At 36.4% G+C, this 26,576-nt stretch overlaps 5 protein-coding genes and 1 long non-coding RNA gene across 8 annotated transcripts; 2 read left to right on the top strand and 4 right to left on the bottom strand.

Moving 5' to 3' along the window:
- Nucleotides 437–2,614, bottom strand: LOC104755295 (protein POOR HOMOLOGOUS SYNAPSIS 1-like). Of its 2 annotated transcripts, XM_010477649.2 has the most exons (9): nucleotides 2,297–2,614; nucleotides 1,999–2,115; nucleotides 1,808–1,873; nucleotides 1,581–1,684; nucleotides 1,336–1,497; nucleotides 1,056–1,255; nucleotides 916–968; nucleotides 774–801; nucleotides 437–655 (listed from the first exon to the last, which is right to left on the bottom strand). In XM_010477649.2, exons 1-9 carry the CDS (start codon nucleotides 2,573–2,575, stop codon nucleotides 597–599), a joined length of 1,068 nt encoding a protein of 355 aa, XP_010475951.1. In that variant the 5' UTR covers nucleotides 2,576–2,614; the 3' UTR covers nucleotides 437–596. The 2 variants fall into 2 exon arrangements, with proteins under 2 accessions (XP_010475951.1, XP_019094743.1); XM_019239198.1 differs by lacking the exon at nucleotides 1,999–2,115.
- Nucleotides 4,066–4,506, bottom strand: LOC109130026. The gene is made up of 2 exons (XR_002036198.1): nucleotides 4,405–4,506; nucleotides 4,066–4,291 (listed from the first exon to the last, which is right to left on the bottom strand). It is a non-coding gene; the product is annotated as an uncharacterized LOC109130026 (long non-coding RNA).
- On the bottom strand, nucleotides 4,758–7,078 carry LOC104755293 (ribose-phosphate pyrophosphokinase 3, chloroplastic-like). Its single transcript, XM_010477647.2, has 7 exons — nucleotides 6,597–7,078; nucleotides 6,067–6,382; nucleotides 5,882–5,977; nucleotides 5,714–5,782; nucleotides 5,433–5,561; nucleotides 5,258–5,357; nucleotides 4,758–5,154 (listed from the first exon to the last, which is right to left on the bottom strand). The coding sequence occupies exons 1-7, from the start codon at nucleotides 6,989–6,991 to the stop codon at nucleotides 5,021–5,023; spliced, it is 1,239 nt and encodes a 412-aa protein (XP_010475949.1). The 5' UTR covers nucleotides 6,992–7,078; the 3' UTR covers nucleotides 4,758–5,020.
- On the top strand, nucleotides 9,721–11,469 carry LOC104755292. The gene has a single exon (XM_010477646.2). The coding sequence runs from the start codon at nucleotides 9,754–9,756 to the stop codon at nucleotides 10,261–10,263; it is 510 nt and encodes a 169-aa protein (XP_010475948.1). The 5' UTR covers nucleotides 9,721–9,753; the 3' UTR covers nucleotides 10,264–11,469.
- LOC104755291 (ABC transporter B family member 10-like) lies at nucleotides 18,055–23,551 on the top strand. Its single transcript, XM_010477644.2, has 13 exons — nucleotides 18,055–18,373; nucleotides 18,631–18,685; nucleotides 18,784–18,959; nucleotides 19,391–19,591; nucleotides 19,686–19,945; nucleotides 20,034–20,562; nucleotides 20,646–21,013; nucleotides 21,108–21,496; nucleotides 21,593–21,834; nucleotides 21,948–22,195; nucleotides 22,280–22,692; nucleotides 22,818–23,158; nucleotides 23,242–23,551. Exons 1-13 carry the CDS (start codon nucleotides 18,122–18,124, stop codon nucleotides 23,440–23,442), a joined length of 3,675 nt encoding a protein of 1,224 aa, XP_010475946.1. The 5' UTR covers nucleotides 18,055–18,121; the 3' UTR covers nucleotides 23,443–23,551.
- On the bottom strand, nucleotides 23,637–26,443 carry LOC104755290 (ATP-citrate synthase alpha chain protein 1). Of its 2 annotated transcripts, none has more exons than XM_010477642.2 (12): nucleotides 26,347–26,443; nucleotides 26,004–26,115; nucleotides 25,613–25,789; nucleotides 25,376–25,537; nucleotides 25,200–25,280; nucleotides 25,054–25,105; nucleotides 24,848–24,962; nucleotides 24,679–24,760; nucleotides 24,479–24,574; nucleotides 24,288–24,389; nucleotides 24,094–24,210; nucleotides 23,637–23,991 (listed from the first exon to the last, which is right to left on the bottom strand). In XM_010477642.2, the coding sequence occupies exons 2-12, from the start codon at nucleotides 26,100–26,102 to the stop codon at nucleotides 23,803–23,805; spliced, it is 1,272 nt and encodes a 423-aa protein (XP_010475944.1). In that variant the 5' UTR covers nucleotides 26,103–26,115; nucleotides 26,347–26,443; the 3' UTR covers nucleotides 23,637–23,802. The 2 variants fall into 2 exon arrangements, with proteins under 2 accessions (XP_010475944.1, XP_010475945.1); XM_010477643.2 differs by lacking the exon at nucleotides 26,347–26,443 and adding an exon at nucleotides 26,238–26,329 and having other exon boundaries at nucleotides 23,803–23,991.

The following is a 26,576-nucleotide window of genomic DNA, read 5'->3' as shown; positions in this document are numbered from 1 at the left end:
AGTGTTAATTACGTAAAAGTCGGATATCATTACATTAATTCACTACAGTCTAATTTACACATGTCATTTAAACAAATCGAATGTTTTGGAAATGGAATGAGCTTATGATTATTAGTAAAGGTTTTATACTTTGAACATTGGTCGAACCAAATATTTTGAACATTTGGTCGAAGCAAAGCTATTTATTAATATTCAGATTCGGAAAATATCACTAAGCACTCTAAGCTAATATTTATGTCTTGTAAACTTGTACGTTCTGTAAATGTGATGGCTGCTTCGCCACAAAAGTCTTTCCTCAAGTTTTTTTTCTACATATGTAAATGTAATGCTAGGAGAATTTGCAACGAGTTACGTAGACAGAGTAATCAGGTCTCTTAGAACTTTATGTGTTTTAGTAGCTATCATATATCTGATGTATTTAACAAGGAACCAGTAAATAATTTCTTGGCAATTGTTATCACTTGATCTGAATAACGATGTCTTCTACCAATGTTGCTCCTTTTTAATCTCAATTGACTAAACAACATATGTTTTCGATCAATGAACAAAATACTAGAAATGGATAATATATATGTGATGAAGATGAAAGATGAAACTTAGACAATCCAGTTACCTCCAATTTCTTCCATAATTCTCTCTACTTTCTGCAGCATATCTGGATAATGAGAAAAATCAATTGGTACATAAACAGTATAATCAGAAAAATCACGTGAAGCTGAAATGTAACGTTAATATTATATTGTCTGTGTTCAAGTAGTGAAGAAAATGCTCACCTTGAAATGAAGAATCTTCCATGTAGTTCTGCAAGAACAAAAAAAGTTGGAAATCCCAAATCAGAAGATAGCAATAGAATTGTGTTCATGTGTCAGAAAGAGAGTTTTGTGGAGAAAACTATCGGGTTTGTTTAAGTTGTACCAGTATCTGTGACTTTAGATCAGCATCCTGCTTTACAGTTGTTTGGCCTGCATCTATAGGGAGGAAATGTGTTAATAATGTATGAAAGAGGTGATATTTCTCAAACTTGGAACAAAGCAAGATCAATGAATAAAATGTACCTAGAGTGGAGTTGGGGAAGCAACCAGAGAGTAAGGAGGTGAAACTTGGAGGGAGATTGTTGGAACTCTGGTTGGGGATTCGACTTATGGCAGATTCTGGTTGGTATAAGGTTTGTCTAGTCTCGTATTCAAGTCTTGGTAGCATTTCAGGAACATAACTATCAAGAAGATTACCCATATTTGGCTCTTCCGCAGTGGCTCTGCAGAGAAGATTTTACCAATATCTCTTAATTGTTGGCTGAAAGCAAATATACAAATTCACAACAGTGTAATGCGATACCTGGAGACAGTCTCATCTGAAGGGTTGTAATCTGACTGGAAAGAAACTTCGGACCTAGTTTCAAATTTCTGGTTCTGAGGTTCATACTCAAGTCTTGGTAGTTGCATTTCAGGAACATAGCTGTTAAGAGGTTTCACCATACTTGGCTTTTCCTCAGTAGCTCTGCAAAGAGTATTTACCAAATCTAAATAGTTCGCTCAAGCACTTGTGCAAATTTCACAACACTGAAACCAATGTGATCTAACCTGCGGATTCTTCCATTAAAAGGGTTGTAACCTGACTGGAAAGTAACCTCACACATAGTTTCATTTCTCTGGTTCTCAGCTTCCTCTAAACCCTTAAGCTTCTCCTGAAAACATAACAAAAACAGAAACCAATCGGCTCTGATTCAAACTTATAAACTGAATTCAAAGGTTAATGGAAACATCAATCTCCTTCTGATCAACATGCAAGGAAACTATTTGCTGCTAACCTTAAGAGTTACCACAAAGTCCAATGCTGCATCACATGTAGAAAATCTTAAAGCAAATTTTTGGATCTGGATAAAAACAAACAACAAGCGAAATTAAAACCACATCATCTTCTTCGATTCTACAAACTCATGAACAGTAATTAATCTGTTAATTCCAGAAAAAAGTGATTATAAGCGTTAAGAGCATTTGCCTCGTTTGCAGAATCATTATAGCTAACAAAAATCGCTCGACTACCACGAGATGGAAACCCAGAAACACAAGACATTTGTGGCCATGTGAAATTCAGCTTCGAAATGTAGTGTTCTTCCTGTATAATTTGAGGTTAAACACCTTTAATCGCACTTTTAAAACCTCAATCAAACATATCTACATCGCGATTAAGCTTAACACTATCGCGAAACACAAACCTAAACACCCGATCTATAGAACAACTAAATAGAAGAGAAGGAGAGAGATCAATCATCATAAAACAAAAAAAATCAACTCACAAGGAGTTTGCCGCCGAGTTGGACGGAGAGAATCACATCGGATCTGTTCAATTCGTCGACCAACTGGAGAGACACGTTCGAAGAAGACGTCGACAACCACGTTCCGTATGGCGGATAATACAGGTCTCTCTTTCCGACGGGTTTCAGACTTGGATACGGAGAGGGAGAAGACGGAAACTGAACAAATCGAGCGTAACTGATCTGCCATCGGGAAAATTCTGGAGCTGCCACCGCGTTTCCACGGTGGTGGTGGACTGATGCTGTTAGAGATCCCGCCATCTTCCTTCTGATATTTTTCTCCGTTTCGAATTTTTTCTTTTTCACCCTTTTTTTTTCCCTATTTCGCCGAACGAAATTTAAAGTCGACTGTTGCTCTGCTCAGATTAAAAATATTTCATTTGGGTCCAAAGGTCCAAGCCCAATAACGATGTATTTAGATATCACGGTGTTAAATTCGGTTCAACTTTGGTTTGGTTCTGGTTCTGATTTTTAATTTTGTCAAAAGTGAAAAAGAAATACAAGTTTTTGGTTTAGTTTCTTTCTTAGCTATTTTTGCCAAGTTGGTTCCGTTTCAATTTTCTAGGCTGTAAAAAATAATATATTCAAATTACCATTTCTTGATGTCAAAAACAGAATTATTTAAATTGTCTAAGCCATATACCAAGTGTTCATGTTAAAGGTTTTGTATGATAAGAATAAAAAGAATTTGACCCAAAAAACAAAAAGGATTGTTAAAATGGAAGACATGTTTGCAACAGAATTATCAATTGCATCGTTATAGACTTTTCCGATCACAAAGTTTTAAAAAATTGTATTTTTGTAATTCCAAAAAGCCAAAAGACCAGTTGTGATTTAAATTGTTTAGTTTTAGTACAAAAAGATTTACGGTCGATGAAACAAAAGCAACATTAGACACAGTAAAGAACAACTAGACAAGATTTGGCAGTGATAGCAACCTTTTAAAACTTCAAATTACCACTAATTATATTGCAAAAAAAAAAAAACTGTTAAATAATAAAAAAAATAAATAAATAAATAAACAGCTAAATTTCCATCTATATACTGTTATATGTCTACCATATGACAAAGTATTTGTTAATTTACACTATTACCAAATAATTTTAATATAAATTACAAATATCCAATAATAACATATTTACATTAACAAAAAGGTTTTTGCACTATATGAGAGATAAACTAAATTATTGTTTGGCTATTATTATAAGAATTTGGATGATTTTACAACCATTACAGTCTAATGTAGTGTTCTAATAGCAGTCTACTATGGTTTATGGTTTAGTAACAGATAGAAAATATTAGGTCTCAGTTTCCTTTTGGATATGTCATAACTAGTTTTGAGACGGATAATTTTTTTTGAATCTATAGTCATTTAGTATATATACTCTATTGAATATATAATGACACAATAAACAATTAACCATACCAAAACAAGTGGAATACAAGTGAAAAATAGTTTCACACTTCTTTTTTCTGTTGGTTGATTAGGTTTCAAATTTTTAGGCTATAAAAAGTAAAATTACGATTAATAGAAATCGAATGATATTAAGACCATTTCTTTAGTCAAAATGTATGTCTGAATTTGGAATATATTGACGATATTTTGACAAGTTATTTTTAACTTTTAGTTAGAGTCCTAAAAAAAAAAGTTGATTTAAACATTTGTTAACTACTTTTTAGACGCAGAAGCAAACATAACAATAACGTCTGTATATACGTTGCGAGATTATTTATTTTTGTAAACGAAATAGTAAATAAAATATAACTAGTTCATGCTTCCATTGTTTTATCAAGGTTTTAAACTTAAGTTACATTGCATGTTGCAAAAGTCGTGACCAGTTGTGCCTGACCAACAATGTTCTAAATGTTTGCAGCACCAACAATGAGGTACCATAGCATGGCATGGGCCAGGGTAACACTCTTCAATGACGTTTTGGGAGTTCGGTCCCTCAATCTCTCTAACCTCCATCCTCATACCTACACATATTGATCGATTTGATTTTAACAGTAAACACAAACCAAACTTTGAGAATAAATAAGAAAGGAAAGACATTCGAATAAATGTTTATATAAGAAAAACTTGTGCGTACACTTATGCATAGCAACGAGGGTGAACATGAGTATTGATACTAGAGCTATATGTGATACTTTCATGGCTTGGCTGTGTATTGTGAGATTTTTGTCTTATTGAGTTGTTGTAATAACACAACTTAATCATATACAAAGCTAATATTTATATAGCCATATAGGATACCTATTGAAACATTAATATGCATAGATTTAGGGAAAACAAAAGTTGTATAGGATCTTTCACAGCCATGTAAAGTCTTTACAGCGTGTGAATCGTATCAGTTAGGCTTTACTAAGCAAATTTAAAGTCACACTGACTAAAGACAGAAAATATTTGTTCTTCTTTTTTTTTGTTGGAGAATACAAAATACAATATTACAAAGTGTCATTAGTTTACGTTTGTCACGTAAACAAGCTTTATTTTCCGAAGGAATTTATCTGTCTGTCAAGTATACACAAAAAGAAGTGAAATGAAACATTATTACATTATTGGATTTTCCTACATAAAAATTTAAAACATGCAATCTCTTTCAATGGAAAATGCTTCAATCGAGACTATACACCAAAGTTCATAAATCAGCTTTGTCCAAACCCAAAAATTACTTGCAGCTGGATTCCTACTCGAATAACAGAAGCTTAAACTTGAAGAGCAGAAGCGATGGAGCCAGCCAGGCTAAGAACTTCAAAAGGAGGTTTATTCATCACCTCTTTTACAGTCAACCCACACGAGTCTGTGATCCAGAAATAGCTCAGACCTTCCGCGGGATCACCTGCACCACCGAAAGACAAAATACAAGGTTATAAGTATGTCGCAAAGAAACAGAACATGATCCTGTTTACACTGAGTCAAAACATTTTTATACTAGTTGTAACCTTTAGTGTCAAGCTTGAAACGATTCCATGAACTCTTGGGGAAGATCCCATGTGTTACATATGCGCTAATTTTCGCTGCTCCATGTGCAGCTAAGACTTTCTGAAGGGGACAAGACTTAGTGGTTAGTTATGAATAAGTGAGAACACTTCTGAGAGTTGAATCTGAGTAGAGAACCTGGCATTCAATTAGTGTGCCACCCGACTGAACCAAATCATCGACAATCACAACGTGCCTTCCTTCAGCGTCTCCCTCTTTAATACGCACTATTCGTTTGTCTCCCATTCTTACTTTGTTGCAAACAATCTGAAAGACAAAGAGGATAACTTGGTAAAGTCAAATCAATGTTCAGATTTGCTGTTCAAGACTGGATGATGCAATGCTTGTTTGAAGTTAAAACGGTCCACACTGTAAGATGCTAATGAATGGGGTCAAAGGCGATATGGTCTGTGTATTACCGTTGGATAATGTTGGAGTTGTTTGTGGAAACGTTTCCATGCTCCATCATCTGGGAATGCAATAGATATCTGAAACAAATGAAGAACAGCAACCAAAAATGAACTGCATCTTGTTAATATCTACATCTACATGATAGAAATGTGACAACCAGAGGGAAAGAGACTTACATTATCGGAATCAGGTAGACTCTGGAGTCTGCTCTTGAGCAATGGTATACCACTTTCAAAGCAAGGAAGTATAGTATCACCAAAGTAGAATCTTTCCTACAAAATTCAAACAGAAAACAGGCAAAACCTAGATGAAACCATCGACTCAGAGAACAAATGCATCGACCAGAATTGTAAATAAAGACCTGCAAGGCATGTATATCAAAGGTAACTAAGCTAGTAGGTCCTCCTCTAGAAGCCGGTATATTTGAGAGTATCCTAGCGAGAGTAAAAGCAGTCGCCACATCTCCTTCATCTTCCATTCTCTCAGATGTTCCAGTGGGGAAGAAAGGAAGAACAAGCGTAAACGAGGAAACGAAAAGCTTAGGCAGAGCATAAATAACCGAGAGCTGCTCGAAGATCACAGCAGGTGAACTGAATGAAGCCAAGAAAGCAACGTGCTGCCCACGAATACCTTGAGCATTTTGTATGAACAAATTAGGGAACCCATCATCAAATTTCCTAAAACAAAACAAAGAACAATGATTGTGATTACTTTAGTGATCAAGAACCTAAAACCTCTTCCAACTAACTTAAAGGTCTCGACTTTACAGAGCTAACTCATCTCAAGGTCTCGAATTTGAACTCGCATTGTCAAAAAAAATCAATTTTTTGAAAACCAAACCAATGAATCTGGAATGAATTAGATAAGAGAGATGAGAGGGTTTTAATTTACTTCCAATTGATGCTTCGTAGCTCGATGCAATCAGATTGAGATACAATTCTCTCGGCGAGATCTTTAGTCTCGTCGCTGTGGAAGAGACAGACGCGCTTGGAACACTTGGCACCTGATTCAGACGCCGACGCCGCCGCCATGGATATTGAAGAAGATGAATTCGGATTGATTAGGCTGATGGGATCTCCATTGGATAAGAAATCGAGGCTCCGGTGACCCGACGACTGGTTCTCTAAGCTTCTGACTCCGCACTTCACGCAGCGATTACCGACTGTAGCAGTTTTGAAATTAAGCAAAGACGGAGACGAAGAAGACGAGGAAGAAGAAAAAGAGCTAAATTGAGACAGGGAGAGTGAAGCAGCGGTGGTTGCATTCGCCGGAGAAATAGCCGCCATTACCGAACACGAAGGGTCAAGATTACGAATTTTCCGGCGGATATCTTCAAATTAATTAACGAATTCTTTTTCTTTTTTTTTTGGGGGTTTATAAGAAAAAATATGACATGTGGCGAAGACTATGCTGAATGACATAAACACCCCTATCTGTCAAGTGTGGCACGTTATAAAGTTGTTGGATAGTTTCGGTTTAATTTACCTAAGTAGTTAACCATCGGTTCGGTTCGAGTTTTTGATATTATCCGAATACCGAAACGAAACTCGGTTCAGGATTGCTCCAACCTGAATGTTAAGTAAACGGTTTGTATTGGTTTAGTTAGAATGTCGATAGGGAGATTCGGCTAATTTCCGGTTCAAGAGGACAAATTTGGGAAGGTATACGCGCCGGCTATGAGGAAAAAGAAAATGTGTTAGTTGTAAGTTGAAACTAAAAAAAAAGCATTATAATTTAGAAGTTTCAAACTATCAAAATAGTATTCTTTAACTAGTATTATTCCATTGGTAAACAAGAGGCTGCTACAAATATGTATATTTTATTTCGTGCACTAAAATAATGGTTTGCGAAAACTGAAATTCAGAAGACTACTTAGTAAAGATCAATCTAGATAGGCAAACTTGGTCGTTCACTCCAAATAAAAAAAAGACAGCGACCAAAAACCTCTCTATTAAATGTTTTGAGAGGGTGCAAAAAGAAGAATGACTTTGAGCATCGACGTTGGAATCTATACTTGACCGGCGGTGGTGATTATTAGAAAGGTCAAAACATAGGACCGTCCAATTGAAGTCTGAATCTCACACACTCAACGACTCTTTCTATCTCGTTACTCCATTTATTATTACTTGCATCTAAGAGTATCTCCAATGGTCCTCTATTTTTGCCTCTATAATTGAAGAACTCTATAATAGAGGTGGATTTTACTCCAATGATCCTCTATTTTCACCTCTAAAATAGAGATTGCTATTTTTTCCTCTATTTATAGAGGAACCCTATTTTTTTTTACAAAAGTTCCTCTATAAATAGAGCAATCTCTATTATAGAGGTGAGAATAGAGGACCATTGGAGTAAAACCCACCTCTATTATAGAGGAAAAAATAGGGAAAACCATTGGAGATGGTCTTAGACATTTTCATATATTTATTACTCTTTCTGTTCCTAAATGTTTTGACATTTTCATATATCTCTTTTTTATTTTTGATAATTACTAGTATATATAAACCATTAAATAATAGTATTCCTTGTGGAAGAATACATAAAATGGGAAAATCATCTTAATCAACAAATTAATTTATTAGTAACAAAAAAAATCTCAAACATATACTACTATATATAAAAAGGAGTATATACAGAAGGAGTATATACAAGAAACTAATACATATACTACTATATGCAAATAAATGTGTAAAAAAGTAAATGCCTATGAACTATAGAAGTATTAAATACATATAGTTATTTTAAATTCACCTAGCCTATTTAGCTCACGCGTTTCCTCGGGTTCCCAATTCTCAATTTCTCATGTAAAACTCATTTTTGTGTATCTATTCACGGGCTCTCTCTGTTCATATGAACTCTTCTTTCTTGATCAGATATACTCCCATTTCGTTTTTATTTGACTATGTCGTTTTACAATGATACACAAGACCATATATGGAACTTAAACATTGATACAACTGAGAAGCAAATAGAGTTATGTATAAAGACACTAAATAGAGTTACATTAAATTCACCTAGCTAGCTAATTAGGTCATTTTCAAAATTTTAAATTCCTAGGTCATTTTCATTATAGATCATGCAGCCTGCACGTAACTTTAATTGCATTTGAGGTTTATCTTATAGTGAAACCAACAAATTTATTAAGCTTATAAACTGTAAATATGATCTTAATTTAGTAAATGATTTTTGAATTCATTATAATAAGTAGAATTTAATTTTTAAAAATACAAAAGATCATCATAGACGAGTTTTTAGCCAATAGGCCACGTAGTTGATGGAGATATGTACACTTCACCGGATAAGATGATGGTTTTTCACGTTTGTTAATATGGGCGTGTTAGGACAAACAAAATGCTGAAAACAATACCGATACTGAGTGTGAGACAAAAACAAAAAGAAAGAGAAAAGGAGTTATTGTTTATCCATTATAGAGTTACCAATGATTTTCTAAAATCCTTGATTTATCTTTTCAAACATATCAAAAGTTATGTTTTAACTTCAATCCTATAAGATTCGATGGAGTTCACATATTTTGTATTTGTGATCCGAAGACATGCATCAACTGTTTACATAAATAAGCTCATATCTATAGTGTAAAAGCTTTTTAAAGAAGTTGGTTCCATAAAAGAAACCTCAAATGCAATATTTAAAGTAACCTGCAGGCTGCATGATCTAGTCCTAATAAAAATAACCTAGAAATTTAAAATTTGAAAACTTTAGGAATCGTTTGCTTACTTCTCTCATGCTCCTTTATTCCCTCCAAGTGCTCTGCCCTCACTCATCAGTAAACAAGTAATAAATATGAATATGATGAGTATTTTTAAAAGTAAAAACGTACAACTCTATATCACTTGTCTTTCTATAATTTTTAATTGTTTCGGTCCAATAATTTATATTCAACCCTATATCCAATAATTTGAAAATATAAAAAACAAACAACCCTATTAATAATTTATATTCATAAAAAGAGGAAAATTACCGAACTGAATCGACACCACCGATCTGATGTAATTAATACGCTGTTGACTATAAAACCATCCTCTGAGAAAAAATGTCCCCTTCACTTCATACTCGCCACCAAAGTTCACCACACACAATAAAAGTAACTTACAGTATTTTTTTAAAAGAGAGAGAGAGAACAAAACGTCTCACTCAATCCCTCCACACATCGATCCTTAACAAATCCGCTGTTTTCTCCACTTCACGTCCGAGAGAAGAAGTCATGGGAATATCAAACAAACCTCACCACCACCAACTCGAAGGAGGTGAGATACGAGAAACTACCGACGGTAAAAAAAGGGTCGTCATCGCTGGAATTACCTCACGTTCACCGCTCAAGCAGATTAATCTATCCCCCGGTGTGACAGTAACCGAAACAGAGGATCAAGATCAGTGTCCTACAACACCTACGGCTGTTTCCTTCAGAATTCCAAGGGTTCCGCCGTGTCCAGCGGCTCCAAGGAAGCGTAAGCCGTCGTCTAAATGCAGTTACGGTGCCGCCACTAGAGATTTCTTCTCCCCGCCTGACCTCGAAACCGTTTTCATTCAGAGAGCTAGTTAACTCTGTTTTCACAACTCTCTGAGCTCTCTCTCTCTCTCTCTCTCTCTCTTTCTAACCTTCTCTAGGGTTTCGAATCATAGGATAATATCTTCTCTCTGTTTTAGCTTAAATTCTCGATTCTGGTTCAGCACTTGGGTTCTTGAACTAAGAAACTAAATTTACTCTAATTTGCTTCTCAGTTGTATCAATTTTAGGAGTTAGTATTTCATGTTTATGTACATATCATCTCCTCCTGTTTTTAGTAGAATTTATGTATATGATTTTTAGTTTTATTTCCATTTTCAACTTTTTTTTTTTAATTTCTTGATCTTGGTTATTTTTAGTTATTCGAAAATTTAGCACTCAAATCATTTGAAAAAAGAAAATAAAAATATTATATACATATATATGTCATTCTTTCTCAACATAGTTATACTTTTTCATGGAAGTTTGCGATGATATTAACAATCACTAACAATATGGTTCACAGATCAAAAGTTTTACACTTTATCTACCTTTTTGTTTACTTTTATCTCTATCTTTTTTTATATAGAAAAAAAACTCTACAAATAAAAAGGAATCTTTCTTCTTTGTTTAAAAACTAAAAGAATCTGTTTTTGTTCATTTCTAAAATGGTTGGAAACTTGAAAGAATGCAAAAATCTCTCTTTATATCCGAAGAACACGAGAGTGTCTTCTTCTCGTTAAGTCTCAACAATCTCTTCATTTTATCGCAAAATTTTTCCACCACTTGGAATGTTCTAACATTTGTATATAGGTACATGCATTATCATGCATACATTTACTGTTTACATCATTCGCATAATCTGGGACATGGTTGGAGAATTTTTGTTAAAGAAGTTTTTCTTTTGTTATACATTAAAAACTTTATTTGGTGGCATCTAATCGGTTTTCCTGTTTTTGTTGTTCTCATTCTAAAAATTCTACATGAACTGAATAAGATATGTTTAATTTTAAGTTTAAAACAGTTTTATAAAACAAAACTTTAGGAACTTTCAAACTGTATCTGTCAATCTGTCATTTTAAATTTGATCTGCTTTAAAAATATTTTAAAAATATTTCTCGACCTATTTGGAGTTCTTAATATTTTGTTTAACTGCACAAAAATGTATGCAATTACGTTGGTAATATTTTAAATGCGTCAGAAATAAAATAAAGGATTTTTTAATATGTATCAAACATCATTCGATGATAAGTGACAGCCACCGACGACGCAAGTGGAATCCTAAGAAAAGAATACGCCAAAAAGTTTTTAGTTCTGTTCTCATTGTATCAAAATTTCCAAATTTTGGAAGTTTTCGATTGGTTTTGTAATAGTATTAGTTTTGTCTTCTTTTCCGTCGAATAATATTATTTTTGTCTAAATAACTATTATGGTACTATACTATAATATCATTATATTTTTAGTTTTTTGTGGTTTTCCTTATTTTAATTTGTGTATATGATGTTACGACTTACGAATATGCGAATATAGTCTCTTTCTTGGTAGCATGATTGTACGTAATGCTTTGGTTTGAAATTTTGAACGTGATCAATAATTATACCCAATTGTCAGGTTTAACCACATCTATATTAACATATTATAATACGGAATCTTATTGTAGTAAAAATTAACAGATCGATGAGAAAAATGCTGAAAAAAATATAAACGAACGAGTAGTAGAGAAAAAACCTCGGATGATCAAGTCCTCATCTGGAGGTGAGATCTGCTGCCGGATAGTGGGAGAATGCGAGATCCGAGAAGTTTGTGGCCGGAGGATGGAGGAAGAAGAGATCCCATCGAAAGGATCATCAATGCCGCCAGACGAAAATCGTCTGGGAATTGAAGAAGTATACAAGATCTGAGCAGCAGAAGACCGGATAGTGGGACTTATGGATAAGGATGTGCACAATCATTAATCTACGTAAAACAAATGCTATACGTGAAATTGTGATGTTTTAGTTAAAACACAGTCTTACGGATGTTTTAATTAAATCTGTATTTAATTTTACGGATAACTCCTAAATCTGATTGTCATTCTTTTTTTTTGGTAGGGGACAGGGAGAAAAAAGAATCTCCCTGCTAATTATTTAAACAAAAACTGAAAATTACAAACGAATGTTTCTCGGGAGAGCATTCCCGCAGCATCCTCCTCGACAAACAAGGCCATATTGGCCGGAACTGACTCCAACAATTGAAAGCCTAAAGGCAACGTAAAAGCACAGTCGGCTAGCGCATCTGCAAGACGGTTCGCCTCCCTATACACATGTGACACACGGACTATCCAGTCCCTAGATAAAAAGCCATGGCACAGACGCACCAGGAAAGACAGAGGATGAGACTCACTGATCCCTGTCCTTAAAAAATCCACCACCAATTTTGAGTCCACCTCAACCTCCAACCTTCGTAAATTTCTCCCCCATGCTATGTAGAGACCATAATAAACACCCCATAGTTCTGCTAATTGGGCTGAGCAGATACCAATGTTAAGCACGAAACCACCATACCACTGACCTGTGTGATCCCGCAAGGCACCTCCCGCTGTTGCAAGTCCCGGATTACCACGGGATGCTCCATCAGTGTTTAATTTAATCCATCCCTCGGTTGGAGCCTTCCATGCGACCATCTGTACCACACGCTCTGTTGAATGCGGTTGATCTCGAAACATCCGAGTAGCTTGACCAACCTCCCTTGCCAGATCACGGAGAAACCGTACCCGATCTCTGCATTTTCCATTTGTCCCAAAAACATTCTCGCATCTCCATTTCCATCCCCACCAAACACCCATAGCAAACAAAGTAGACCAAGACGACTCTGCAGCATTCCCTGTATTTGATAAATTGTTGTACAACCAGCCAAACAAAGTGGTTTGAAAGAAGACATGTCGCTTCTGAACTGGTGCAAGATGAAGCCAAACCCCATACATCGCCAGGCAGTCTCGCAATATATGCATTATTGACTCCTCACCCCCTTGACAGACCAAACATAAATTCGTGTCTCCAAGATGCCGTCGATACCTCTCCTGGTTTGTCATAATGGCTTGTTGAGAAACCAACCAAAGAAAGATCCTCACTCTCTCAGGCGCCACCACTCTCCATACCTTTGCATAAAAAGCTGCCATATTCGGCTTTGGTATCCTCTTTAAAGCTAGCAGATCATACACAGACTTTACAGAGAATCTCCCATCAGCTGTTCCTCCCCAAGCTAGCCGGTCCGTAGCTCCAGTCACGTTATCAAGGACGATTGCAGAGAGTTCCAATCTGGTATGATACGCAACATACGGCATAATACTTTCCCACAACCAACCTGAGTCCTCACTCCATAAATCTTTCACTCAGAGCTCAGTCCATCCCTCTGGTAGCGGTGCAACCACACAGTCTTTCAACGGGCACTTTGTTAACCACTTATCTTCCCAAAAGCGGATCTCTCGACCATTCCCCAGAACCCATCGATACCCTGGGCAAACCACATCGCGCAAACCAACTCGCAAACTTCTCCAAGTAGAGGAACCAGGTTTCTTAGCAGCCATCCAACTCTGCTCTTGAAGTCCTCCTACCTTATATTTGCTCCTCAGGACACGTGCCCAGAGACTTGTCCGATTCCCCAAGAGGCGCCAACCCAGTTTAGCAAGGAGAGCTTTATTCATATGCTGAGAAGCACGAATCCCCAACCCTCCCTCACAACGAGGTAAACAAACCTTATCCCACCCAACTAAGTGTTGCCTTTTCTTCTCTGTAGTACTTCCCCACAAAAAGTTTCTTGAAACTTTATCCAAACCATGCAACACTGACTTTGACAACAATATTAAGCTCATGGTATGAACTGGGATTGACGATAATAACGACTTTGGCAACAATATTGAACTCATGGTATGAACTGGGCTTAATCTGATTGTCATTCTGACATGTAGTAATCTCATCCAACTTACTATTAAATATGATTAGTGAGAGTAATTATTATTTAGTAGATAAGAGATCTCGTCGAAACGACGCCAAATGAAGAAAAAGTAGCACCTAAACGACGTCAAAGCTAGAAAGAAGAAAAGTCTCGTCAACATGACAAAGTTTGAAAGTGAATTACTGCTCGTCAGTATTAGTGTAAAATGTATTACTTATTTCTTTTATGTATTTCTCCTCTCCTCCTTGTTGACTGAACAAATAATATATATCCAACATCCTTACAGTTAAAAAATTAAAAGAAAACAAATGTATGAAGGTTGCGTCACCTTCATTTTACCTTTTAAAAGAAAACATATTTGGAGAATCACATTGAAAAAAAGGTGCTAATTATTGGACTCCACATGGTTAGAGATCCCATAATTTGGCGATCCCAGTGCGTTGTACTTGAAAGAGCCGATACTAAAGTTAACCTCATCCTTAAAAAAACTGAAAATTGTACTATTATAAAGTTATTTTAGTGCGAGTTTTAAATATAATTATTGCAAAAAAGAAATGAAAATGAGTAATATCATTAGATCCTGGAAATAAATTGATCAGTAAATTAATCGGTGAAGATTTCAAACTACATTGACACTTGGTATGTTTATCTAGACACGTGGTTACCCAACAATTCAATAGTTCATGTTGGATAATGCAACGTTATCCGTATAAGAAGCAGTTATAGCAACGTGAAAAAAAAAATCTGACCAAATTCAGAGGAATTATTACAAGTTTACAACATTTATATGCGTCAATGGTTACAAACTACCACTTTGAGTAATAACCTTTTCTCTGCAACAAAAACTTGTTTTATATACATTTCTTTTTTATATATTACTAGATTTTATGTCAAACATTTCCCAAGAAAAGAACAACATATATGCAACGACATGTTTGTCACACAGATAAAAACAAATAGGTAACAAATGGAGTAAATTTCATATATAAAATTAGCCACAATTATATATGGATCTTTCCGTCTTCATAACTTCACAAAGGAAATTATTAAAACTTTCACCTAGCTATCCCTGCTCGCCATGTTCAACCTGTTGTATGTTGACGAACCATATATGAAATTCTTTCTGTCATCCCAAAATGTGGTTTAGTTGTCTAATTCAAAATGGATGTAAAATGTCTAACAAAGAGTTTATGTCCAGAGAAGTTTGAAGAGTATAAAACGCAAGACATTTCGCAATTTTTTTTTCTTCTTTTCATGTCTTTTTGGTTTGTTAACTATGATGATTCGGATCTGAGCCTTAATCTCCCAACGGCTCAAAATCAGCTTTTACTAATATTTTTTGACATTGTGTAAAGCATATTTTTTCGCCGGGCATCAAACTAGGAGCACAACAGAACAACCAACCATTGGGCTTAACAACTAGCCCACCATATCCGGTGATTAAAACAAATACATTAACCAGAGTGCATGGACAGAAAAAACGTGGAAACATACAAGGAACGCACAACTACTCAAAGAAAGAAGTCAACAACAACGTAGCATGCACTTGTCGAGTGAGCTTTTGTCGTTTCTTGTAGTTGAAATTTCTAAAATGTTCCTTTCTTTTTGTTAGATAAGTTTTTTCTTATGTTAAAGTTGTTAAATAAGTTACTTATTTAAATAAACCATATTTACTTTCATTTTTCGTTTGATTTCTAATGTTTTTCTTAGTTTTATGTTTCTTCCGCTTGTAATGTCTTTTTCTACTAATGATACCATCAACAACGAGATCCGATACATTTTACTAACACCGCCAGCTTAAGTTGGATTTACTTCAATCAGATGACAAAAACGATGACACTAAAATCTCACTGTTTACTAAACTTTTAAAAGCATTACCAAAGATGCGGAACCATAATTTACGTACACATGACTCATGAGGTTCGATATCAATGATTCCAGAATCGCACAATGATACGGGAACCAACCATTTTGCTATAATCCATTGACTAAAAACTAATTTGGGCACTTAACTAACTTATAAAACATTTTATTTTTCTTTCAGATAATATCATAAAGGGTAAAACTGTCAATTGAAGCAAACATGAGAATCTAGTACCTTTATTTCCCACGAATGCGTATGCGATGATGCAGCAGCACCTATCTCTTTAACGGCTAAAACAACTGAATATTTTAATTCTTTTGGGAAAAAAGAAAGTGAAGAAAGTGGCAAACTTTGAGTTGGACTATGACTTGGACCAAACATAAAATGTGATATCACTATCCAATAATTATCAACTCCACCTTCGAAGCTAAAATAAAATAAAACAAACCTCCTTCTATCTAGTCATCTCTATATATATATGTTAGCCCATTGAGATAAAGATTTCACACACAAATCTTCAAACTCAAAATAGTTCATACAAAAAAAAAAAGAAAAAATCGTCAAGGGAATGAAACCGGCAGAAAAAATGCAGACAAAGCCATTCAAGGAGGAGACAGAGGAACACCACTTTGGAAAATATCCTCAACAGTTTGTTTAGCTTTGGCCATGAGAAGTGAGAAGACAAGAAAAACAAAAACAAAGCTTTTCTTTTTGATCTTATGGTAACGGCAAAACGGCAAGTCATATATCGGCATCAGGCTCGTGTTCGAGTTCTATATATTGATTTTGATTTCGGTGGTATGATCGATCTTAAGCTGTTTTAAGATTCGTATGCTACGGAATCTAATCATCTTTTTTTTAATATTATGTTCAATGACAAAGAAAAACATAATTTGGGTCGTCTTGTGATGTGTGTTTCTTTAATTTCCAGTGTTTTGGTAATAAAATTGGATTATGTTTGCTCATCATGTTTCTTTATTAATTTTCATGTTTCTATGATAGTGAATTTATAATAAGAAATTCTTAAACCTTGTTTTTTTTTTCTCCTCTCGATCGTGTATCTGGAAATCTTGATTGTCCCTAAAGGCCTAACCTGTTTGTTCCATGGAATTTTAAAAATTATAAAGCTAATTACCATCACCCCAATCCTATATATATGTCATACAAAGTTGCAGATCAATGAAACATCTACATAATATTCTAATGCAAGAACTAATTTCACATTTAAAGGAAGAAATAAACCATATACTGGCGGAATAAAAGAAAAGAAGAGAAACCCATATACTATACAGATACAGTACTAAATTGACAAATACACCTGAACAGTCAAATATAATATTAACCGTCCCATTGAATTTTGATGGTATAATAAAAAATATAGGATTCTATATTGTGAGTTGAATCATACGAATTAATCCTATATATGTTGATAGCGACGATTAATACATATGTTAAAATATTTTAATGATCAGTTACAGATATATATATGGATTGTCGTTTTCTTTTTGAGTCTTTCTCTAATTCCATTTATACATATTTGATATTCGTGTACTTGAAATGGAATATTTTTTCGCCAAAAAAAATTGGAATATCTAATTTTTCTATCTAAACGTTTTTTGCTAGTAAAGTATTACCTGTCGTTACCATTTTTTCCAATATTTTCAGATTTTTTTCCTATAAAATTTTGCTTAGCATGCAGCCAGCTTTTAAATTTATATTCTTACTTATAAAGTAAAGACATGCATGCATTCCTAAATGATATTTCTTACTTCTTCTTGAATCGAATTTTCTTTACTTCTTTATTGCATTTACGATGAAGATATGAACAAATTGGCTTAAAAAATAAAATAGTTTGGTATAAAAATAAAATAAAAACAAGACTAGAAATAAAACTCTATTTAGAAGATTATTATATTATGGAAATTATTATATTTAGAAGATCAAGACTAGAAATAAAATAAAACTCATAGTTTGCAGTTACATACAAAACTAGTTTTATGTCCACTAATTAAAGATCTCCTCTCCTATATATAAGATACCTTCTCATTTCTGGTGTCTCTCTCGAACCAAAATCTCTACTCCCTTTCTCTCTCTCGTTTCTCCACTCAAAAGTGAAAAATGCAGCCGTCTGGCGATCAAGCAACAGAAGCCTTGGCAGCCAAGAAGAAGAAGGAGCGGCCAAGTGTGTCATTTCTTAAGCTCTTCTCCTTTGCTGATTTCTACGATTGCGTTCTGATGGCTCTTGGATCCACTGGTGCGTGCATTCACGGAGCCTCCGTTCCAGTTTTTTTCATCTTCTTCGGCAAACTCATCAACATCATCGGTCTAGCTTACCTCTTTCCACAAGAAGCTTCTCCCAAAGTCGCCAAGGTTCATATATATATCCTCTTTTTTATCTTTTATATATATGTCCAAGATTTGCAGTTAAGAAGTAACATTTTGATGAACACGTTTCCTAAAGACTAAAGAGGTTTAAGATTTAATAAATTCAAAATTTTCTTCAAAATAAAACTATCTTCTTCTTGTTAAGTTCAAATTTGGTCAAAATGCTATTTAATTCATATGATGAAAGACATCTTGACTGATCTGTACCGGTCGCTTAAGTTTTTATTTCTTTGGTTGTGCAGTACTCGTTGGATTTTGTATATCTAAGTGTGGTGATCCTCTTCTCATCATGGATAGGTAAATAACAAAATAAAGAATGCATTAATTAAATCAAGGAAACATGATTATTACTATATTTTAAGATAAGACAAAATAAAATAAATGAATGGAAACAGAGGTTGCATGCTGGATGCACACGGGAGAGAGACAAGCGGCGAAGATGAGAAAAGCTTATTTGCGGTCAATGTTAAGTCAAGACATAAGCTTGTTCGACACCGAATCTTCCACCGGAGAAGTCATCTCCGCCATCACCTCCGACATCCTAGTCGTCCAAGACGCTATCTCCGAGAAGGTACGCTAAACCAAAATCAAAACCAGTATTGATTGTGTTTTCGTAGGTATACTGGTCTTAGTTGTTCCAATCTGCTAAACACTTTGTACAATATTTGTGGTTCAAATACAGTAACAAATTTTTTTATTTTCCATTGATTTTTGATAGATACGTGAATAACATATTTTAATAAAAATTAATAATACTTAATTATAAAGATACAATGAACTTTATCTATAGTATTCTATATGTGAAATGAATCTATAATATTATGGATCTTTTAATTTTCCTCAAGCATCGCTTGTCTTATTTTTTGTTTTTTCAAAGTCAATAAGTATTATGGCCTTACTCCAATAATAATAAAAAGATTTTTGCATGCATAATTTTTAAATGTGTTCACTAAATCCGGTTCATGGTGTATGATAACCGGATGACCGGTATTTTTGTCACAGGTAGGGAATTTCTTGCACTACATAAGCCGGTTCATAGCCGGTTTTGTGATCGGATTTACTAGCGTGTGGCAAATTAGTCTTGTCACTCTCGCTATAGTCCCACTCATCGCTCTCGCTGGCGGAATCTACGCTTTTGTGGGTACTGGACTTATAGCCCGTGTCCGAAAATCATACGTCAAGGCCAACGAGATCGCAGAAGAGGTTTAGTAACTTGTGAAACAAGAAAACTATCTGAATGTGAATTTTCTTTTGTATATTTGATATCATATAAGTAAATTTCTCTGTTTGAATTTAGGTGATCGGGAATGTGAGGACCGTACAAGCCTTCACGGGAGAAGAAAAGGCGGTGAGTTCATACCTAGGAGCTTTGAAGAACACTTACACTTATGGGAGAAAAGCCGGTTTAGCCAAAGGACTAGGACTTGGTTCGATGCACTGTGTCCTGTTTTTATCTTGGGCTTTGCTCATCTGGTTCACTAGCATCATTGTTCACAAGAGAATCGCTAATGGTGGCGAATCTTTCACGACCATGATCAACGTTGTCATCGCTGGCTTGTAATAGAAAACTTGCTCTGCTCATTGCTCTTGTTACTTTTTTTTTTACTTGATCTATAAAGTCTCTGTTACTGGGGGTTTTGTACAGGTCTCTTGGTCAGGCGGCTCCAGATATTTCCACATTCATACGAGCGAGAGCTGCCGCGTATCCGATTATACAGATGATTGAACGGAACACGGAGGTGAAAACAGGTCGTAAACTCGGGGAAGTAGTCGGAGATATTCATTTTAAGGATGTGACTTTCACCTACCCGTCTCGCCCTGACGTGTTGATCTTTGACAAGCTAAACCTTGTGATCCCTGCGGGGAAAGTAGTGGCTCTTGTCGGAGGAAGCGGGTCCGGTAAAAGCACCATAATATCGTTAATTGAAAGGTTTTACGAGCCTACCGAAGGGGCGGTGATGCTAGACGGGAACGATATCAGATACTTGGATCTTAAGTGGCTAAGAGGACATATTGGTCTGGTTAATCAAGAGCCTGCCCTGTTTGCAACCACGATTCGTGAGAACATTATGTATGGTAAAGAAGATGCCACCACTGAAGAGATCACCCATGCCGCAAAGCTCACGGAAGCTATTTCATTCATCAACAACCTCCCGGATGGATTCGAAACCCAGGTTCTTGTTAAAAAAGGATAGCTTAGAATACACGAAATTCAAAAATAGAAACCCTAATTTTTGCTTGCTATTTGGTTTAACAGGTAGGTGAGAGAGGGATTCAGCTATCTGGCGGGCAGAAGCAGAGGATCACGATTTCGAGAGCAATAGTGAAGAATCCGTCGATACTCTTACTTGATGAGGCAACAAGCGCACTAGACGCAGAGTCAGAGAAAAGCGTGCAGGAAGCTTTGGACAGAGTGATGGTTGGGAGGACGACGATCGTGGTGGCTCATAGACTCTCTACCGTAAGAAATGCTGACATCATAGCTGTCGTTGGAGGAGGGAAGATCATCGAGTCCGGAAGCCACAACGAACTCATCTCTAACCCTGATGGAGCTTACTCTTCTCTCCTTCGTATCCAAGAAGCTGCCAACCCTAACTTGAACCACACTCCAAGATTACCAATCAGGTACCAATTGTACTTGCTTATACTTTCTTTCCCGTATCTCAAACAGATTGAAACTTAAACAAAACAAAAATACTCTGTTCTTTTGTTTTTGCAGTACAACCCCCTCGCCGGAACTACCAATAACAAAGACGGACCATTTCACCATTCATCAACATGTTAAACAACCGGACACAAGTAGACATGCCAAAGTAACGTTGGGACGTTTATACTCTATGATACGTCCAGACTGGAAATACGGAATATGTGGCACGTTAGGTTCCTTTGTTGCGGGAGCTCTAATGCCGCTTTTTGCGCTTGGGATCTCAGAGGCTTTAGTATCTTATTACATGGATTGGGATACAACTCAACACGAGGTCAAGAGAATCTCTATCCTCTTCTGTTGTGCCTCCGTCATCACTGTCATCTCACACACCATTGGGCATACCAGCTTCGGTATTATGGGTGAGCGTCTCACTCTCCGAGTCCGACAGAAGATGTTTTCAGGTACTCACAAACACAACAACCGCGGTCTTAATCTTATCATTAGTTGTCTTAACATCGGTTGATCTAAATGTGTGATTGTGTTTCTTCTTGGTTTAGCAATCCTGAGGAATGAAATCGGGTGGTTTGATAAGGTCGATAACACTAGCTCGATGTTGGCCTCGCGGCTTGAAAGTGATGCGGCTTTACTTAAAACCATTGTGGTCGATAGATCGACGATTCTACTAGAGAATTTAGGTCTTGTTGTGACATCTTTCATCATTTCTTTTATACTCAATTGGCGTCTCACTCTTGTTGTCTTGGCCACATACCCCTTGATTATAAGCGGTCATATCAGCGAGGTAAAATGCAGCTTTTTGCCTTCTTTTAAATCGATTTCCGCGGTTGCCTCTATACTTACTTCTCTTTGGTTTGATTAAGTTCTTACTTTCTTTTTCTTGGTTGCATTTGTTAGAAACTTTTTATGCAAGGCTATGGAGGAAACTTGAGTAAGGCGTATCTAAAGGCTAACATGTTGGCCGGAGAGTCTATTAGCAACATCCGAACCGTGGCTGCCTTTTGTGCTGAGGAGAAGGTTCTAGACCTTTATTCCAAAGAGCTTCTAGAACCTTCTAAACGTTCTTTCAGGCGTGGACAGATGGCCGGTATTTTGTACGGTGTTTCTCAATTCTTCATCTTCTCCTCCTACGGCCTTGCCCTCTGGTATGCATATAAACAGTTCCACACATAGTATAAGACTGTGTGAAGATTGAAGCTTTTTATTGACACTTAATATGTTTTTTACAGGTACGGATCGATTTTGATGGGGAAAGGATTGTCAACTTTCGAATCTGTGATTAAAACATTCATGGTTTTGATCGTAACGGCGTTAGTGATGGGTGAAGTGTTGGCTCTAGCCCCGGATCTTCTTAAAGGTAACCAGATGGTTGCTTCAGTTTTTGAGCTATTGGACAGAAGAACTAAAGTTGTTGGAGATACTGGCGAGGAGCTAAGTAATGTGGAAGGCAAAATTGAGCTCAAAGATGTTCATTTCAGTTATCCTTCACGGCCTGATGTGACTATTTTCAGTGATTTTAACCTAAAAGTTCGTTCTGGCAAAAGCATGGCGCTAGTGGGACAAAGCGGGTCAGGGAAAAGCTCAGTCCTTTCACTTATTCTCAGATTCTACGATCCGACAGCTGGAATAATCATGATTGACGGTGAGCCAAGCTCTTGACACAATAATTTCAATCACAAGAAACTCTTGATTACCACATGTTTCTTGCATCACAAGCCATTTGTTATTTGGTTTGAGTAAGCTGATTTTATTTTTCAACCTCTACAGGACAAGACATCAAGAAGCTGAAAGTTAACTCTTTGCGAAGACACATCGGTCTGGTTCAACAAGAACCTGCTCTTTTTGCGACGTCCATCTATGAGAACATCCTGTACGGTAAAGAAGGAGCTTCTGAATCTGAAGTCATGGAAGCAGCTAAGCTTGCAAACGCTCACAGCTTCATCTGTTCTCTTCCGGAAGGTTACTCAACAAAAGTCGGTGAACGAGGCATTCAGATGTCAGGTGGCCAGCGACAGAGGATCGCTATAGCTAGAGCCGTCCTCAAGAATCCAGAGATTCTGCTCCTTGACGAAGCCACAAGCGCCTTGGACGTTGAATCAGAGCGTGTGGTATGTAGGCTTTTAACTAAGATTTAGAGTTTTGCTCGAGATTTTCTACAGAGACTTACAGGTTGGTACTAATGACGTGTTAGGTCCAACAAGCATTGGATCAGCTAATGAAGAACCGGACCACCGTGGTAGCTCACCGGCTATCAACAATCAAGAACTCAGATATGATAAGTGTAATACAAGAAGGTAAGATCATACAGCAAGGAAGCCACAGTAGCCTCGTTAAGGACAAGAATGGTCCTTACTCTAAACTTATCAGTCTTCAGCGATCAGCAGCAAAGTAATCAATCCTTAGGAGTTATTATTGAATTGTCAAAACTCTTGTTTTTTTTTTTCTTCTTCTTCTACATTTCGATTTATTCGATATGATTATGTCACTCATCCTTTATGCTATTCATCTTGATTCATCGGTCTCAAAACGGAACCTCTAACCTTAGGCTACTTACAATCATATCAAAAGAAAACAGAGGCAAAAAAATTTAACAAGAGTAACAATGATTATTGAATCTGAGAATACTTCAGGGTAAGAGAATCGAACCACAAGAGATTTCAAGAAGAAATAGTAATTACTTAGCTTGAGTAAATCTTGGAAGACAAAGTAGATAGAATAGAAGCTCTGAAAAAACAAAGGTGCTAAGAGAGGCTTAGGCTGCTGCTGTGATGTACTCGATTGCCTCCTTGCAGATACCAGTCATAGTTGCTTCTGGACCGTAAACCTCAATGGGAACACCGATTTCATCTCCAAGGGCTCGCATTTTAGCTAGTCCCTTTTGGTAATTTGGTCCTCCTCTCCTCACAAATATATTCATCCTTGCTGCTTTCAGCTTTGATTCCTGTTATAAGAAATATAATCACAAATATGAGAAAATATGTTTTGCTTTTGATCCCTTAAGTCAGTAATGAATCTGAGAGAAGCTCAAGGTTTCTTGACTTACCTTTTCTTTAAGAGCGCGGATTATGCCATTGAAAGTAGCAGCAACGTCAGTGAAGTTCGCAATTCCTCCTCCAATCACAAGAGCTCTGGTTTTTCCATCCGGGTTGGCTGTAGCACACTGTAGTATTGTATTGTTATTATCCAGTCACAGGAAAGAAATGTCCTATGGATTTGTGAAAGTAAGTTAAATCTTACATCTATAACGACCCTGGCATACTGCAAGACCTCATCTTCTTTGGGTGCTCCACTGTATTCAGCATAGTTCCCAAGTTCAGATGCATACCCAAGATCTCCAACCTAAATTAATTTTGTTATAATGTTGGACTTGTTTCAGGGGAAAAATGCAGAAAGTCTCAGTAATGATTCTGATTCTGAAGGAAACATACAGTATCAGCATAGATGACACTTGCTCCTCCACCAGCTACCATTGTCCAAATACGTCCCTTGGGATTCAGAACGGTAAACTTCAAAGACGCACTTGTCTGCCACCACAATAGGTGCATATTAAAGAAAGCTCTTTACTAGTCACAGAACGATGAAGCAGACAGACGTTTTTTTAATTATATCAATGGCACAACGACGATACCTTCTCATCCAGTCCGTGGATAAAGCTCTCTGTGGGACTCATCACCCTTCCAAATGGCATAGGAAATTCAATGTCGCCCCATCTGCATGTTCGAGGGCTTAGTTAGTTATGTGCACATTCTCAAAGTTCTGAAGCACAAAGAGTTGGGAAGTCTGGAGGTGAAACTTACTTTTTAAAGTTTTTGAAGGCTGCAGTATCATCAAGCTCACCCCTCATATCAAGAGGGTAAGGACTTTCATCAACTAGAGTGAAAGGATTCATCTCCAAGAAAGTGAAATCAAGATCTAGCACACCAAAGGAGATAACAAAAATGCTTAGTTTTTATCACAGTAATGGAGATTTGATCTGTATGTAGGTTCAGCTATCCTGGCATACCTTGGAACAGGGTGAAGATGACTTTGATAAATTCTTCAATTTCAGCCTTGATCTGTGCATGGAATAATGTTTAAAAGTCTAAGTCACGAGTCCAATTTCTATGTCATGTTCACAACCCTATAATCCAACTTAAACGAGTCTATTACCTCCAAGGGAAGAGTTGCAACAAGAGGTGCACATATTTCAGGTGTGAGGGAAGCACCCGTTGGTAAAACTATTGTCTTGACCTGTACAAATTGGAGTCTCAACAAAATTTTCATCTTTATATGAAACCAAGATACTGAATTAGACATTTGAACGAAACATGACTTCCAAAATATACCTTTTCCCAGTTCTCCTCAATGTCAATTCCTCCACACTCTGAAAAGCTTATGCTGCAACCAAGCCTATCCGAGACAACATTAAGATAATACTCTTCACTGTGTGGAACAAATGGTTCAACTATGAATGTTGTAATGGGTCCTTTGCATCCACTCATCTCTACCTGCAGATAATAGATGGAATGATTTGAGTGAAAATGGTCTACTCAAGAGAATGGCTGAGAAAGCGCAAAACAAACCTCTTTGCCCAAACGCTCTTTAACAAAAGTGGCAACATCAGCAAAATCTAATTTCAAGGCAACCAAACCACTCTTCCCACGCTTTCCAAACAACATATCAGGTTTCACCACCAGCTTCTCGGACGAGAGCCAAGGTTCCTTTTCTACTAGCTCATTTAGATCAGTTGTTTCATTAATCTGCACACAGGAAAATACAAAACAGTAAACGTCGACATAGATCGAAAGACATGCTTAACGCAATCACCATAAATGAGGGAATCAGAGAAAAGCTATATACTTTAGACCCACCAAAGACTTAGTAGTAGCTTACTCAAGTGCCTAATGTCGGAGAAACCAATGTCCTAAACCCAAAAAAAAAGAAAGACAAGATCAAAAGGAAAGAGATTTAAACCTGAACGGATCTGATAGGAAGCTCTTTGCCAGAAAGCCTTTTGAAGTGTTCCTTAACCAATCTCTTTGAGTCATACTCTCTGATCTTCTTCCTTGCCATTTCGGAACAAATACTGCAGAAATAGAAACGAAGATCAAAACCCACCGCGAAAACTGATAAAATATCTCACAGATCCAGAGACAGATCAAACGCGAAATCACTCGTTTCCGAAACAAATCTGAGATGTCAGTATACCACGAAACAAACTCTCAAATATCCAAAGAATCAAATGAGAATGTTCTTTCCTTCATTCACAAATTAGACCAAAGCGCCATGATTGAGAAGAAGAGTGGATTTTACTTACCGTTGAGAGAATGAGGTAGCTTCACCACAGGTTGGGGTAAGTTAGTTCAACAACTAGAGAGACTCTTCTTCTTCTTTGCCTTTCCATTCTTATGGACCCTTTATAGTTGCAACTTACAAATCATCATCCTTTATAAAAAATACGGTTATAAACTTTATTACAGCCACATACCAAATATCAAAAAATATAATCCAAGTATTGCATTAGAAATTGTAAAGATTTAACAAACA

Source organism: Camelina sativa, chromosome 17 (genome assembly GCF_000633955.1).
Source record: "Camelina sativa cultivar DH55 chromosome 17, Cs, whole genome shotgun sequence".
NCBI lineage: Eukaryota > Viridiplantae > Streptophyta > Magnoliopsida > Brassicales > Brassicaceae > Camelina > Camelina sativa.
This window is presented reverse-complemented; position numbering and strand designations above follow the sequence as displayed.

What these genes read in the sequence shown, in the direction of transcription:
- LOC104755295 (XM_010477649.2), bottom strand. Translation starts at nt 2,575, where the DNA reads ATGGCGGGATCTCTAACAGCATCAGTCCACCACCACCGTGGAAACGCG. An exon ending in AACTCGGCGGCAAACTCCTT is followed by an intron (nt 2,116 to 2,296) that starts GTGAGTTGATTT and finishes CAAATTATACAG; the next exon opens with GAAGAACACTACATTTCGAA. An exon ending in TCAGATGAGACTGTCTCCAG is followed by an intron (nt 1,256 to 1,335) that starts GTATCGCATTAC and finishes TCTTCTCTGCAG; the next exon opens with AGCCACTGCGGAAGAGCCAA.
- LOC104755293 (XM_010477647.2), bottom strand. Translation starts at nt 6,991, where the DNA reads ATGGCGGCTATTTCTCCGGCGAATGCAACCACCGCTGCTTCACTCTCC. An exon ending in TTGATATACATGCCTTGCAG is followed by an intron (nt 5,978 to 6,066) that starts GTCTTTATTTAC and finishes TGAATTTTGTAG; the next exon opens with GAAAGATTCTACTTTGGTGA. An exon ending in AACTCCAACATTATCCAACG is followed by an intron (nt 5,562 to 5,713) that starts GTAATACACAGA and finishes TTTGTCTTTCAG; the next exon opens with ATTGTTTGCAACAAAGTAAG.
- LOC104755292 (XM_010477646.2), top strand. Translation starts at nt 9,754, where the DNA reads ATGTCCCCTTCACTTCATACTCGCCACCAAAGTTCACCACACACAATA.
- LOC104755291 (XM_010477644.2), top strand. Translation starts at nt 18,122, where the DNA reads ATGCAGCCGTCTGGCGATCAAGCAACAGAAGCCTTGGCAGCCAAGAAG. An exon ending in CCAACGAGATCGCAGAAGAG is followed by an intron (nt 19,592 to 19,685) that starts GTTTAGTAACTT and finishes GTTTGAATTTAG; the next exon opens with GTGATCGGGAATGTGAGGAC. An exon ending in TAAGCGGTCATATCAGCGAG is followed by an intron (nt 21,835 to 21,947) that starts GTAAAATGCAGC and finishes TGCATTTGTTAG; the next exon opens with AAACTTTTTATGCAAGGCTA.
- LOC104755290 (XM_010477642.2), bottom strand. Translation starts at nt 26,102, where the DNA reads ATGGCAAGGAAGAAGATCAGAGAGTATGACTCAAAGAGATTGGTTAAG. An exon ending in TTGAGGAGAACTGGGAAAAG is followed by an intron (nt 25,281 to 25,375) that starts GTATATTTTGGA and finishes CAATTTGTACAG; the next exon opens with GTCAAGACAATAGTTTTACC. An exon ending in ATGCCAGGGTCGTTATAGAT is followed by an intron (nt 24,211 to 24,287) that starts GTAAGATTTAAC and finishes ACAATACTACAG; the next exon opens with TGTGCTACAGCCAACCCGGA.